The sequence below is a fragment of the Apodemus sylvaticus genome, chromosome 21 (assembly GCF_947179515.1).
Source record: "Apodemus sylvaticus chromosome 21, mApoSyl1.1, whole genome shotgun sequence".
Lineage (NCBI taxonomy): Eukaryota > Metazoa > Chordata > Mammalia > Rodentia > Muridae > Apodemus > Apodemus sylvaticus.
The window spans coordinates 17,774,257-17,789,012 of NC_067492.1; the positions used below are offsets into that span (position 1 = coordinate 17,774,257).

The 14,756-nt window shown below is 43.9% G+C and overlaps 1 protein-coding gene across 2 annotated transcripts in view; it reads left to right on the top strand.

Moving 5' to 3' along the window:
• The window catches only part of Cfdp1 (craniofacial development protein 1), an 88,426-nt gene that overhangs the window by 31,326 nt on the left and 42,344 nt on the right, over nt 1-14,756 (top strand). The window contains exon 6 of one of the 2 annotated variants that reach the window (XM_052166238.1): nt 14,297-14,492. The exons of the other annotated variant lie outside the window; for it this stretch is intronic. Coding sequence (XP_052022198.1) covers nt 14,297-14,477 — 181 coding nt within the window. The 3' untranslated portion in view covers nt 14,478-14,492. Of the gene's footprint in view, nt 1-14,296; nt 14,493-14,756 lie in introns of those variants that run through there. 2 annotated transcript variants of the gene reach the window in all.

The window sequence follows — 14,756 nt, forward strand, 5'->3', positions numbered from 1 at the left end:
AAGGTGCCCCCCTGCCCCTAGGTACCCCCCTTCCCTGGGGCCTCAAGTTTCTACATGATTAGGCACATCCTCTCCAATTGAGGCCAGAAAAGGCAGTCCTCCACTACACATGTGCCAGGGGCCTCAGACCAGTCCATGCATGCTCTTTGGTTGGTGGGTTAGTCTCTGGGAGCTCCCAGGGAGGGATCCAGGTTAGTTGATAATAGTTGGTCTCCCTATGGGGTTGCTATCCTCTTCAGCGTTTCCAGTCCTTCCCCCAGCTCTTCCATAGGGGTCCCTGACCTCAGTCCAGTGGTTGTCTGTACCTGTATCCGTCACAGTCAGCTGCTGGTAGGGCCTTCTCAGAGGACAGCCATGCTAGGCTCTTGTCAGCAAGTACAACATAGCATCAGTAATAGTGTCAGGCTTTGTTGCCCTCCTACCCCACAATGAGATGGATCCCAGGTTGGCCCAGTCACTGGACATCTTTCCTTCAGTCTATGCTCCATTTTTGTCCCTGTGATTCTTTTAGACAGGAATAATTCTGGGTCAGAAATTTTGATAATGGGTTGGTAACTCTGTCCCTCCACTTGGGGTCCTATCTACTGGAGGTGGTCTCTTCAGGTTCCCTCTCCCCACTACTGTTGGACATTTTGGCTAAGGTCACCCCCATTGAGTCCTGGGAGTCTCTCATATACCAGGTCTCTGGGACTTTCTAGAAGGTTCCTCTCCACCCTCCCGCCCAGAAGCTGCACATTTCCATGTATTCTCCTGGCCCTCTGGTCTTTTCTCCTGTTTCCATCCCCATCTCTTTTCCCCTCCCCCTCCCCACTCCCACCCAGGCTCCTCCCTCCCTCTGCCTCCTGTGATTATATTGTTCCCCCTTCTAAATGGGATTGAAGCATCCTCATTTGGGCTTTCCTCCTCGTTAAACTCCTTACGGTCTGTGGATTGTATCGTGGGTATTCTGTACTTTTTGACTATTATCCACTGGTCAGTGAGTATATACCATGTATGTCCTTTTGGGTCTGGGTTACTGCACTCAAGATGATACATTATTATCTTTCAGCTTGGGTGTAGATTTTGCTAGAAAATTCTCTGGCATTCTGACTATTGCTTCTTTTGTGTTCTGTCTCCTGGTATTCCTGTTAGGCAAGTAGGTTTCCTTTCTGTCTGAATCGGTTAACTTCTTTCTCTTTGATGTCCACCTCCTTATTTCTGAACTGCCTTTTGTTTGTTTCCTGTGTCTTCACTGTTTCTTCAACACAATCTTAATTTCAGTGACTGGTTTTCCTTATTTTAGAAATCCCTGTTTAGTTTTTTTAAGTTTGCTTCTTTTTCGTGGGATCGTAATCTGTTTGTTTTTGTTCGAAACAGGGTTTCTCTGTGTAGCCCTGGCTGTCCTGGAATTCTTCGCTCTGTAGACTAGGCTTGCCTCAAACCACCTGCCTTTGCCTCCCAAATGCTGAGATTAAATAAAGGTTTACGTCACCATTCCCAGCTAGAATCTTATTCTTAAAGCCTTGTTTTCTGTGTGTCATCAGTTTAAGTATATTTCCTTTGTGACTTCTTGCTGAGGGTTCTGTATTGGAAGGAAGTTTACGATGGTGCTCTTTAAGGTGAGGGGTTAATCTGCATTTTTCAGAACTGGGTATAAATTTATGTCTCTTTGATGCCCTGGTTTAAGCTTTGGCTTAGGCTATTTTTGAGTATAAATTTGTAGTTTCAGAGTCCCTAGAACACTGAGGTACTGTAGTTAGGATTATAGTCTTGAATCCCCAATTCATTGCTGACATAATTCATTGTGTCAGAAGAGACACATCTTCCTACAGCCTGAGCAGAGGTGAGCTCTTTTCTGTGCTCCCTGCAACAACTCATGAGCTTTGTCTTCAGTCCGTCTTCTCGCTGTCATCAGGGCTTCAGCTTCAGCTCTCTGGCTCTGTAATACCAAGACAAGTCACGTTTTGATTTGGTTTACAAAACCCAGGCCCGGAAGTTATTAAAACCCTCTCCCAGCCCTCAGTCATTCTGTCAGATCATGTGCACTACTGCGGTTTTCACTTCCTCCTTTGAGTGTATGGGTTCCCTTTCTTTTTGGTGTGTTTGTAAAATAGTGATAGTCTACTATTTCTAGGTCATTATGTGGCAAATGTTTAGTTTGTCTTAGCTGTCCCTCACAGATGCCTTGTTGGTTTTTCATGTTTCTGAGTGTCTTAGGTTTCTGTTCTGTAATGAATAATGTCCTGACCACAAGCACCTTGGGGAGGAAATGGATTGTTCTGCTTATACTTCCATGCCACACTGTATCATGGAAAGCAATCAGGAAGGAACTCTGGCAGGAAACTGGAGGCAGGAGCTGAAGTATAGGTCTCGGAGAAGTGCTGCTTACTGGCTTGTTCTCCGTGGCCTGCTCAGCATGCGTTCTCAAGTTCCCAGAGCTACCTGTCCAAGGTAGCACCGTCCACAGTGGTGTGGGCCCTCTCACACCAATCATTAATTGGAAGTGCCCTTCAGTCTTGTCTACAGCCTGATAGTAGACATCTTCTCAATTGGCATTCCTTCTCTGATGTTTCTGACTTGTATCAAGTTGACACAAAAACTAGTCAGCACACTGAACCACAGTACAGAGTTGTGAATTGCATTTGATGAAATTGGATGTGATCAAAACAATCTCCCTCTCTCTCTCCCCCTTCTCTCCCCCTCTCCCTCTCTCCCTCTCCCCCCCTCCCCGTCTCCCTCTCCCCCCTCTCTCCCCCTCTCCCTCTCTCCCTCTCCCCCCTCTTCCCCTCTCCCTCTCCCTCTCTCTCTTTCTCTCCCTTTCTTTCTCTCCCTCTCCCTCTCTCCCCCTGTAATACATACATATATACATAATCTTCAACATCATGTTTACAAAAAAGCAAGAAGTCCCTGGAGACTTGCTGCTATCCTTTATGAATGTCTAATGAAAGTCTATTCTCCTCTTAAGTGTTGGTCATGTCAGCAGGTTGGTGTGGGTTCCACAGCTTGTGTCCGGCAAGTAGCTAAGTGTGAAACAGTTGGCAGTGCCAGAAATGCCTTGTAACGGCGCTCAGCGTAATCCCGGAGTTCAAGCCTAGGCACGTGCGCACAGGCCTTCTTTACTCGCCGCACAGGCACGTGCGCACAGGCCTTCTTTACTCGCCACACAGGCCTATTTTGCAATTTCTGCTATTTCCCTTCTTTCATATCAACTTGTCTCTGTGGAAGTGTTGTTTCCACAGTAACATTTAAAAATGCACATCCTTACTGGGATTCACAGAAGCCCTGCCATGCGCCTGGTAGCCTTGTTTCCCAGCCAGGAAACACATGGTCTTCCGTCAGCCTTTCCTGTGCTTAACTTGGACTGCCTTGTGGACAACAGGAAAGCCCTTAGGCTGTTTTCTCCCCTTAGCACAGGTTCCAGATTGAAGTGTGCTGAAGGGATTTTGATGTGTAATGCCTCTTTACCAAAGTGTTTAGGCTGTGAGGAAAAAGTCATTGGGATGGTATAGCTGTAAGGGATATAAGCTAGAACCTCATGCTGCTTGGTCTGATGGTTCCTGTCTTATCTCCATTGTATAAATGTAACAGACTGTGACCATCCATCCTATTGGTAGGCTGGCTTATGGGGATTTTGGTTTTTGTTTATAATGTTTTAAAATTTCCTCTCTGCGTGCATATGTGTATATACACCCTTGTGGAAATCATAGACAACTTTAGGGATTTGATTCTGTTTTTCTACATTGTGGGTTCTAAGGATGGTTTTTAAATTGTCAGCCTTACTGGAAAGTGCCTTTACCCACTGAGCCATCTCTCCAGCTCATGGTTATTTTAAAATCATTTTTGGGATGGGGGTGGGGAGTATGGAGATATGATTGCAGGTTGTTTGTTGTTACCTTGGCAGGATAGGCCTTGACTGCTCCTAAGCTCCTGGGGTTCCAGTCATGCACCACCATATTCAGCCTCCTGGTCTTATCTTGTCTTTTCCTTCCTTCCTTTCTTCCTTCCTTTCCTTTTTAATTTATGTATATGAATACACTGTAGCTGTACAGATGGTTGTGAGCCATCATGTGGTTGCTGGGAATTAAACTCAGAACCTCTGTTCACCCGGCCCAAAGATTTTATTTATTATTATATATAAGTACGCTGTAGTACACTGTAGCTGTCTTCAGACACACTAGAAGAGGGTGTCAGATCTCATTATGGATGGTTGTGAGCCACCATGTGGTTGATGGGATTTCAACTCAGGACCTTCGGAAGAATAGTCAGTGCTCTTAACCTCTGAGCCATCTCTCCAGTCCCCTCCTGGTCTTTCAGAGTCACAGTTTTGCTTCCTTTAGATAAATACTTAGGAGTGGGCATGCTACATTAGATTAAAAGTGTTAAATGTTACAGCAAACAGTTCTCTAGGACGCTAGTCCCATTTTATTTTGCCATTGGCCCGTGAGAGCTCTGACTGGCCATATCCTGTCTGCATTTGGTGTGGTCTGTCTTTTATTCCAGTAAGTACACAGTGGTATTTCCTGTCATTTAGCTTGCATTGCCTTGACATTCTGTACTGATGATGCCTGTTCACAAGACTAGCTGCCATGCGTTCATATGTCTGTCTTCTGGTCTTACTCATCTTTTTTATTTAATATTTAATTTTAAAAACATTATTAAATTTTAGTGTTATTTTATGTGTATGAGTATTTTCCTCCATGTACGTATGTGCACCATGTGCATGCCTGGTATTCCAGAGGCCAGAAAAGGGGGTCAAGTCCCTTGGAGCTAGAGTTGTGGGTAGTTGTAGGCTACCTTATTTTAGGCCTCTGCTGTCTGATGTAGTGGTCTCTAAGCCATGTGTGGCTGTGGAGCATTGGGAAGAGGTTAATCTAAAAGAGCCAATGAGAATAAGCAAGTCTCAATTTTTATAGTGATGATATTGTTAATATAATATTTTTAGATGTATTAGGTTAAATAAATAATTAAAAATAAGGTTGTTACTTTAGAATGGCTACTGTCGAATTTTGCGTTACATTTCTGTTGTACATTTCTATTCTAGACCTTCTGTGGTGATTTGAATAAGTATAGCTCTGTAGACTCGTGCGTTTGAATGTTCGGCCCACAGAGAATGGCACCATGAGGAGGTGTGGCCCTGTAGGAATAGGTGTGGCCTTCTTGGAGGAAGTGTGTCACTGGAAGTGGGCTTCGAGGACTCTCCTGTGCTCGAGCTCTACCCAATGTGGCACATAGTTGCATTGTGCTGCTGGTGGATTAAGATGTAGAACTCAGCTTCGAACAACCTGTATGCCTGCTTACAGCCATGTTTCCCAACATCATGACAATGGACTAAGTTTAAAACTGTAAGCCAGCCCCAATTAAGTATTTTCCTTTATAAGAGTTGCTGTGATCATGGTGTTTCTTCACAGCAATAAAACCCTAAGACATCTTCCAATAAGCATTTAGTAATGAATAAATATCTATATGAATTATTTTATTTCTCCTGCACATTAAAGAAAGCATCTAGCCACTCTATTCAGAGAAGGATTCATAGGAATGTGGGTAAGAATAGATGAGGTGAGGGCAGGAAGTGGGCATAGCAGGTAAAAGACCCCCTCTCTAGGGTCCGCATGGTGGAAGGAGAAAACGGAGTCCTGCCGGTTGTCATCTGACTTTCACATTTGCACTGAAGTTTGAGCACCCACAGATAGATACACGTGCAGGCACGCAAGTATGTAATCAAAGAATGAATACAATGAGATTACTTAGATGTTAAATGGGGCCTGTGACCTAGGAAATATGCTTGCTTTTTCTCTCAGCAAGTGTAGCTGAGTAAGCCCAGGTGGGAGGGGCTTTAGAGCAAGCAGTGCGCGTGGACAGCTGAGAGAGAGCAGCGGCTGCAGAGAGGCGCGCCCAGCACAGTCACTGCTTCGCCTCCAAGCCGGACTGTCTGTTCCCGGGTGGGAAATTAAGCCTGTGGTCTGATTTAAACAGTGAGGTCACATTCTTTCTCTTACATTGATAAAGTTAATTTTCATCTTTAGTTAGCAATTTGCACATAGAGGCATTGAAAATAAAATGTTCCTTGCTGGAGATTTTATTCTTTCTACTGTGTATTCTGGTTCTGGTTGGATCTGGAAGCCTTCAGTAGGTAATTGTGCACTACTTCCTTAGAGAACTGATCTGTGTATTTGGAGCCAGCTGACTGGTTTGCTGAGGTTGATCAGCAACCATCTTGTGAGCACTGGTGTGTTCCCAACCTCAGTGTAAGACGGCCATGCACACACAGCTGGTGCTGCCCCTGCAGTGTTGAGTCTTACTCACTGGGTTCTTAGACCTGGTCACTGTCTAGACTGAAATCTTGGAGCTGTTGTTGTGGGCCCCTTGGACCTTACAGTAGAGGGAAGAGTATGCTGTTGCTGCTTCCTTTGGAAGCAGGGAGAGTATAATTTTTATGCTTTGGACTGGATAGACTTGCCTGGTTCAACTCTGCTTGATTTCTTCCGATGAAAAGATGAAATCATAATTCTCTACTATCATAGAACTGTTTTGAGAATAAAATGAGATAGGGTATCTTAATATACATTGTGTTCCAGAAGAGCTCAATAAAAATTTTTTTCTGTGCCAGCAAGATGGCTCAGTGGGTAAAGGGGCTTGCTGTCAAGCCTGACAACCTGAGTTCAGTCCCCAGGAAGCACATGGTGGAAGGTGGGTAACTGACTCCTGACAGTTGTCCTCTGAGCTCTACATATTGCTGTGGTACACACACACACACACACACACACACACTCTCATATGTATGCACATCTATACACGCACAAATAAATGTAGCTACAGGTTTTTTTTTAAAGAATTACTTTTGTAGTTGGATGTGATTGTACACCTATAATCCCAGCACTCAGGAGGCAGAAGGATCAGGATCAACAGTTCAAGGTAATTCTTCACAACATAATAGCTTCTGGCCTGGCTGAAAGCAAAGGGCTGGGGAGGTGACTCAATGGGTAAGGTAAGGGCACTGGTCCCTAAGCCTGAGGACTTGAATTTGAATCACCAGCATCCATGCAAAAGCAGGAATGACCATGTAACCTAGCATTGGTGGGTAGGGACACATAGGCCCAGGAAGCCTGAAGTCACGAGCTTCAGGTTCAGGGAAACCATGTTCTAAGGAGATAAGGGGATAGGGTGACGGGGACGGACTACCAGCACAGAAATCATAAACCACACATTCACATTATTTTTTTTAAGATTTATTTTTAATTTATTTTACATATATGAATGCTCTATCTGCATGTATATCTGTGTGCCAGTAGAGGGCATCAGGCCCCCTTATAGATGGTTGTAAGCCACCACGTGGTTGCTGGGAACTGAACTTAGGACCTCTGGAAGAGCAGCCAGTGTTCTTAACCACTGAGCCATCTCTCTAGCCATATACATTATTTTTAAGAAAGAAATTTTTTTCCTAGTTTCCTGTTTCCTAGTTAACATTAGATAACAAAATTGGGAGCAGAGTTAGTGTGTCTGTGAGGCTTAGAGTAAAACTCATGTGTTTAGTGTTTCCAGCCCCTTCCTCCTGGATTAGGCCTGTGGTAGAGAACACTGTGGAACACTCTAAGGCGCTTGCATTGCCTTTCCTTCCTCTGTTCATTTGTAGCCTTGTTTGAGTTGCTTTCCAGGTCCTTCAAATGTCCATTAGCTAGCATTTATATTGTCTGAGAGGGTAGTACAAACAGGTCAGTAGATTACTGTGTTCACAATCATTTCTTTCTGTACTCTCCCATCATAGAAATGTATTTGATCTTACTGTTCAATCACAAGTTACTGCTTTATGACATAGCTCTTTCTGAGATTAGAGTAACTCTACACATTGAAGCACTGAGTACTTAAGATAGTTTGGGAAAGTAACACAGCAGCCTCCGCCTTAAAACTTGTGTTTATGGACAAATAATGCACAGCACTGTATAGCTGTGGGTAAAAGTGGTTTCCTTCTTAGCGCCTGTTAAAAACACTCATAAACATTACCAAAATGAGGCAGTAGACACTAGTGTTTAGCAGCATTAAAAATAAACAAATGGCCGGACTTGATAGTGCATGCATGCCTTTAATCCCAGCACTCAGGAGGCAGAGGCAGGTGGATCTCTTGAGTTGAGGCCAGCCTGGTCTACAAAGTGAGTTCTAAGACAGCTAGGGCTACACAGAGAAACCCTGCCTCAAAACCAAAACTGAAACAAAAAACCAAACCCCAACTGACCTATTCCTGTTTAAGTGTATGATACAGTGTGTGTACGTGCACCTATGGAACTCAGAGCAACTCGTAGAAGTCACTTTCTCCTTCCACCTTCACATGGGGACCATACTCAGATTGCCAGGGTTATATGGCATGTGCTTTAGACCCACTGAGCCATCGTGCTAGCCTTTCTTTGATGGTTTGGTTTTGTTTGAGGCAGAGTCTCAACTTATAGATCATGCTGTTCTCAAACTCACAGAGATCCACCTGTGTCTGCCTCCCAAGTGCTGGCTTTAAAGTATTGCTTCCCCATGCTTAATTTTTGTGTCTTGACACAAGGTCTCTTGTAGCTCAAGTTGGCCTAGGTCTGCTGATCTTCCTGTCTCTACCCTGAAGTGCTGTGATTACAGGCATGTATGAGGCCTCTTGGCTTAGCATACACGTAAGTGCTTAGGGACTAGGGAGATGGCTTGGCAAACATAAGGATCGGAGTTGGGGGTTTGCAGAAAGGAAGGCCTGCTACAGTAGCATGCTTTTATAATCCCAGCTCATCTGTGGCCACCTGCACTCACACACTCCACACACACAGTGAGTGAATGAATGAGTGTGTGCGTGTGCGTGCATGTGCTCGCGCACCTATAATATAATGCTTAGGTAAATATAAATGCTTAGGTTAGTGGTTCTCAAACTTCTTAGGTCTCCTTTGTATTCATTCATATAGATTGTTAAGGACTCCTATTAGGACACTTACTATATTAAATTAAAACAGGAAAATTTAAAGCATTATTTTGTAATAAAATGGTAAACTCATCCCCTGTTAATGTGGCTAGCATAATTTTGTGTGTATTTTGTAAAGCAAAAAGAACTCTAGTATGAACTGAGGCATTTTATATTTTTAAAATCTTAGTGTCTGTTTGCATAGAGAATAGTTCATTCACAGCTACCTAGCATTTCCACTAGATGTCAGAGTTATATGCTCTGGAAAATGCCAATATAGCTTGTAAGAGAAGAGGGGAAATACTGTCTAATTGTTATAGAAGTGATTTTAACCTTTTCAACTCCTGGGAAGATGTGAGGTCTCTGTGGGTCCCTGCAATACTGAGAACTGTAGGTTTAATGATAGCTCTTGGAGGCCTCATCAAGGTAAAGGGTCCTTCGTTGTTTCAGAGGCAGCAGGGAAGAGAGTGCACACTTCCTTTCAAATACCTTTTGAGTATTTTGTTTGTGTATTAACAGTCATTTTTAAGGTTAATTATTAAATAAACCTTTATCTTCTGGCAAAAAGGTGCTTTAAGTAATAGATTGATGCTTGTGGAAGTGGTACTTTGTTGATTTGTTTGATGCTTTGTATTGTTTTGTTTTGTTTTGTTTTGTTTTGTTTTGTTTTGTTTTGTTCTGTGAGACAGCATCTCACTCTTTAGCCCAAGCCTACCTGTAACTCACTGTAGTTCTGGCTAGTCTCAAGTGTGAGGAAGTCCTCCTGCTGCCCCCTGACAAATGCTGAAGTTGCAACATTGCATCATCAAGCTGGGCTCCAGCCCATTGTGTGGCTCACAATGCTCCAGCCTTTGTTCTTGTTTCTGCCTTGGTCCTAGATGAGCATTCAGGGTTAACTGTTGAAAGTGACTTCTCGTGTAATGTGTGAAGTCTTTCTTCTGTTGTGAAGATTGTATGGTCAATTTTTTTGGGGGGGGGGGCATTGAAGTGTTTTTTCCTAGATGAACACAGTGAACATTTTCCTTCCTTTCACTCTCCTCCCCTTCTCCCCTTCTCCCCTTCTCCCCTTCTCTCCCTCCCTCCCGCCCTTCTTCAGACTTTAGCTTTGTCAGGGCTATAATGCAGAACATTGTTCCTAACACTGTATTCCTGAGTACGGTGGCCTAATGCTCTGTCTTCTTGTGATTCCTGAGTATTCTAGCTGACATTGCCACTGGATTGCAGAAGGTGAATGGCTAGATTTCAGAGCCAACAGTTTGCACATGAACTGTAAGATGTCCATTGCCTCAAGATCTATAGCTGCCATAGTAACAGATCTCAGCTGGACCTTTTGCTGCAGCCTTTGAGGTCCACTGAGAAGGCTCCTGCCCTTGCCGCTGCTTCCATGTAGTATCTTTGTTTAAAAGAAGAATCAGTTAGCACTTGTTTATAAAACGGCCCTGTGGGATAGAAGTTTGGCTCTCAGAAGTAAGTGGGATTTGTACCTAGTTACTCAGGCCCACAATCCCAGCGTTCTGGAGGACCCTCAGTGGAGAACTGACCTGAGTTTGAGGGCAGCCTGGGATACAATAAGACCTTGCTTAAAAACAAACAACAACAGCAACAAAATAAACTCACACAAAAGTATAAAGGTCCACAGCAAGCTACAGTTTCCTAGTAAGTGATTGTTTTGACAACACTGTAGCATGTAGTTGTCTAATCCTGGTGCCTCTGCCTTCCCTCCCAGCTCAGCACCTCTGAATCTGCCCTGGCTCAGTTGCTCAGTTACCTTCTTGCTCAGCACCCTAAATCTGCCCTGGCTTGGTTGCGTTTCTAATCTCCTGTCTGCTACCCCCAGGCATAGTCAGGGAACTGACCAATGGCTACTCCACCTGAGATCTCTCATGGCTGGTGGCTCTCTCTCTTTCTCCCAAGCATGCCAAATCCTTTCTCCTCCTGAGTCTTCTAGCCCACCTGTGGTAACCTGAAAGTCCCAGCTCTTCTGCTCAGCCATTGGTTGCTAGCATCTTTATTTATCGATAAAGAACCAATTGAGGAACAGGACCTTTATCGTTCACACCCAGATTCCCCACTTAAAGTATCAGAACCACACCCTACCCAGCACCATTACAAGTTTGCTTGAAAGGGAAGAAATGAAGTGCAACGGGTATGGAAGGTACTTCAGCCCACAGGCTCAGAGCCTGTGCTATGGGCAAAGACTGGCTTTTTTTCTTGTGCTGCACATTTTCTTGAACTATAGTGAGCATATTTTCTAAAGCAAAACCTACCGGCGTTAACAGTGCCTTTCCCCCATTACTGGGATTGAATCCAGGCCATGCTTACACTAGGCAAGCATGCTACCTCTCAGCTATACCCACAGCTTCCTTCCTTCCTGAGTACAGTCTCACAACGCTGAGCCCAGACTGATCTCACACTCAGATGCATCTACCTTAACACTCCAGAAGATTACAGGCATGTAGTGCTATACCTGACCCAACCATATCTTTACTTGTTAACTTGTTAACTTACTTCCTAATTTATATTAATATCAAAATAATATTAATATAAAAACAAGTCAGCTGGGTGGTTGGGATGGTGTACACTTATAATCATAACATGTAGGAGGGCCATAAATTTTAGGCCAGCCCAGGCTAATTCCATGAGATCCTGTCTCTAAAACTTCATGCTGTTAGTGCAGCTATTAACTACTGGATAAAATTCTACAAGCACAGACAATTGTTAGGAAAGAGTTATTTGAGTTTGGAGTGATGGTATACTAGTTAAGACCGCTGGCTGCTCATTCCGAGGGCACAGTTCAAGTTCCAGAGCCCATATGATGGCCTGTACCTGTCTGAAACTCTTAGTTCAAGGTTCTTTGTATTTCTTTTTTAAAGTGACTTCTTTGAGCTGGGTGGAGGTGGCACACATATTTAATACCAGCACTTGAGAGGCAAAGGCAAGTGGATATCTGAGTCTGAAGCCAGCCTGGTCTACAGAGTGAGTTCTAGGACAGCTAGGGCTACACAAAGAAATCTTGTCTTGGAGGACTTCCTCCCAGAAAACACATACTATTTGATTTAATAAGAGGTGCAGGAATGAATGATTGGGGGTGCAGCTCAGTGATGGAGTTCTTGCTTAACTCACAAAACCCCAAGTTCAGTGACCCATCACACCAAAGTGAAGCTTGGGTGGGTGGGGTTGGTGGGAAATATGTAAGTATTTTAATATTTTAGATGGTGTTTGATTGCTGTTTTTTGAGACAAGAGTCTCAATGTAGCCCAGGTTAGCCTCAAATTCACTGTAGTGCTCTTTTGTTTTTTTGGTTTTTTTCTTAGATAGTCTTTCTATTTCGCCTGAACTGATCTCCAGCTCTCAGGCCGAGTAATCTTCCTGCTTCTGCCTTCTGAGCAGCTAGGACTGTAACCATTCACTGGTAGACAGCTGTTTTCTTGTAAATTAGTGCTCAATCAGGAGGTTTGAGATAACTGTAAACACCCGGGAACCCTGGTGCTCCACACACCAGCTTTGTTCCAGGAGGTGCCAGGGTTGGCTGCCCTTTATTATGAATGCATAGCATTAACCCTAAGAAACCTGAGAGGTTGGCCCGGTGCTGGCAGGAAACATAAGGTAGATGAGCATTAGTGGCTCACACCTCTACTTGCAGGACACAAAGGGCAGAGGCAGAAGATCACCCATGAATTAGAAGGCTAGCCTTGGCTATGTGGTGAGAACTATCTCAGAAAAGCATAAACCAATTTTCATTTTTTGGTTTTATGATGTACGATTGCTCAAAACTGGAGTTAACACAGTTGTGAGCCACCCTGTAGGTGATGAGAATTGAACACTGATTAGTGATGCTCTGGAACTGCTTTTTCAAGATAGGGTGTCTCTGTGTAACTGCCCTGGCTGTCCTGGAACTTGCTTTGTGGAGGCTGGCCTTGAATTTACAGAGATCTCCCTGCTTCTGTTTCCCAGGTGCTGGGATTAAACATGTGGTACTACCACATCAGCCTGAGATCTTTTAGATCTGGTCTAAGGGCCAAAGTACACATACTTTTTACCGGGAGCTTGGTAGCAACCAGTTTCAATCTTCCTTCTCTCGCGCTCTCTCTCTCCCTCTCCCTCTCCCTCTCCCTCTCCCTCTCTCTCTCTCTCTCTCTCTCTGTTTGTTTTTCTCTTTTTTCTTTTCTTTTTTTTTTTTTTTTTTAAGATTTATTTATTTATACATGTGAATATACTGTTGCTATCTTAAGACATACCTGAAGAGGACATCAGATCTCTTTATGGATGGTTGTGAGCCACCATGTGGTTGCTTGGAATTGAACTCAGGACCTCTGGAAGAGCAGTCAGAGCTCTTAACTGCCCAGTCATCTCTCCAGCCCCTCGTTTGTTGTTTTTGTTTTTGTGTTTTTGTGTTTTTTGGATACAGGGTTTCTCTGGGTAGCCCTGGCTGTCCTGGAACTCACTCTGTAGACCAGGCTAGCCTCGAACTCAGAAATCCGCTTGCCTCTGCCTCCTAAGTGCTGGGATTACAGGCCACCACTGCTTTTGTTCTTTCAAGACAGGCTTTTACTATTCTCTCAGCTGTCCTGGAATTAACTCTGTAGACCAGGCTCATGAAGATCCCTGCCTTTGCCCCCTAAGTGCTGGCATCAAAGTGTGTGACACCACACAGGGCTCCAGCCAATGCTCTTCAACACTGAGCCATTTCTCTGGTCCTGCAAAACATAATTTTTAATGGTCCTGACTGTCTAGATTTGCTGGCTGTTGACCCTTGTAGGAGAATCTGGCAGAAAGTGAGTGCTCGTGGTTGGTCTTGGTATAATGATGACAGCTTACAGGGTATAGCTAGGCTGATATTTCAGGGAGAACCGGGTGAATGGTTTTCAAAATGGCCATTTTATCCTTCCCATCTCACCCTCCCTCTCCTCCCCTGGGCCTTTTTGCAGGGCTTGGTGCTAATGCACTGACTAGAATCTAACACTTAATCAACAGCATAGTTGCTTCCACAGAGCTTTGCTATTTCAGAACCTTGGGTGTGAATTATTCCCTGTTAATAGAACCTGGCTTCCCCTGCTAATGTGTGAGAAGCTAATGTGCACATTGCTCTAAATCAGCAGTTCTGATCTTTTGTTCTTTGGGTCTCTTTCCACTCTTCAGAATTACTGAGCAGGTTTATAATTTTATTTTTATTTTTAATTATGTTTATGTCTGTGGGTGTGCGCAGGTGTGTGTGGAGAGCTGCCTGGGTAGTGGGGACTCAGCTCAGGCCATCTGGCAGATCTGTGTGCTCGTCTGACCATTGAACCATCTCTCCACCCTTGGTTGAATTTTAATTTGTTGTTTATTGTAAATAAAATTAGAGTTGAGAAAAAAATTAAAATATTTGATATCTTTTTCTGTTTGTTCATTTTTCAGTGACAAGATCTCACTGTGCATCTTGGCTGGCCTAAACATTACACTTGGAAACCGGGCAGCCCTTGACTTTGCAACAATCCTCCTGCCTCTGCCTTTCAAGTGCTGGCATTTTAAGGATGTGTGTCTATGCTCAGCTTGCAATTCATTTTTTAATAATAATGATAAGCCTGTTGCGTGTTAATGTGATATATTTTTTAATTAGAAGAAAATAGCATTGTTGTACATCTCTTTAATGTCTGGCTGACTACAGCATAGCTGGCCTCACATCTGTGTTAGCATGTGATCTGCTCTGACAGAGTGCATTCTGCAGCTGGGTAGTTGAGAAAGGAGGTTTCAGTGGGTTGGATGTTGGCTGTCCTGAGTTGTTTGTTGTGCTACGATGTGGAGAGTGCTGCTTTCCTCAGGTTTAGTTATATGTACACTCTGAGCCCTATCACGTGATATAGTTTCACTGCAGCCT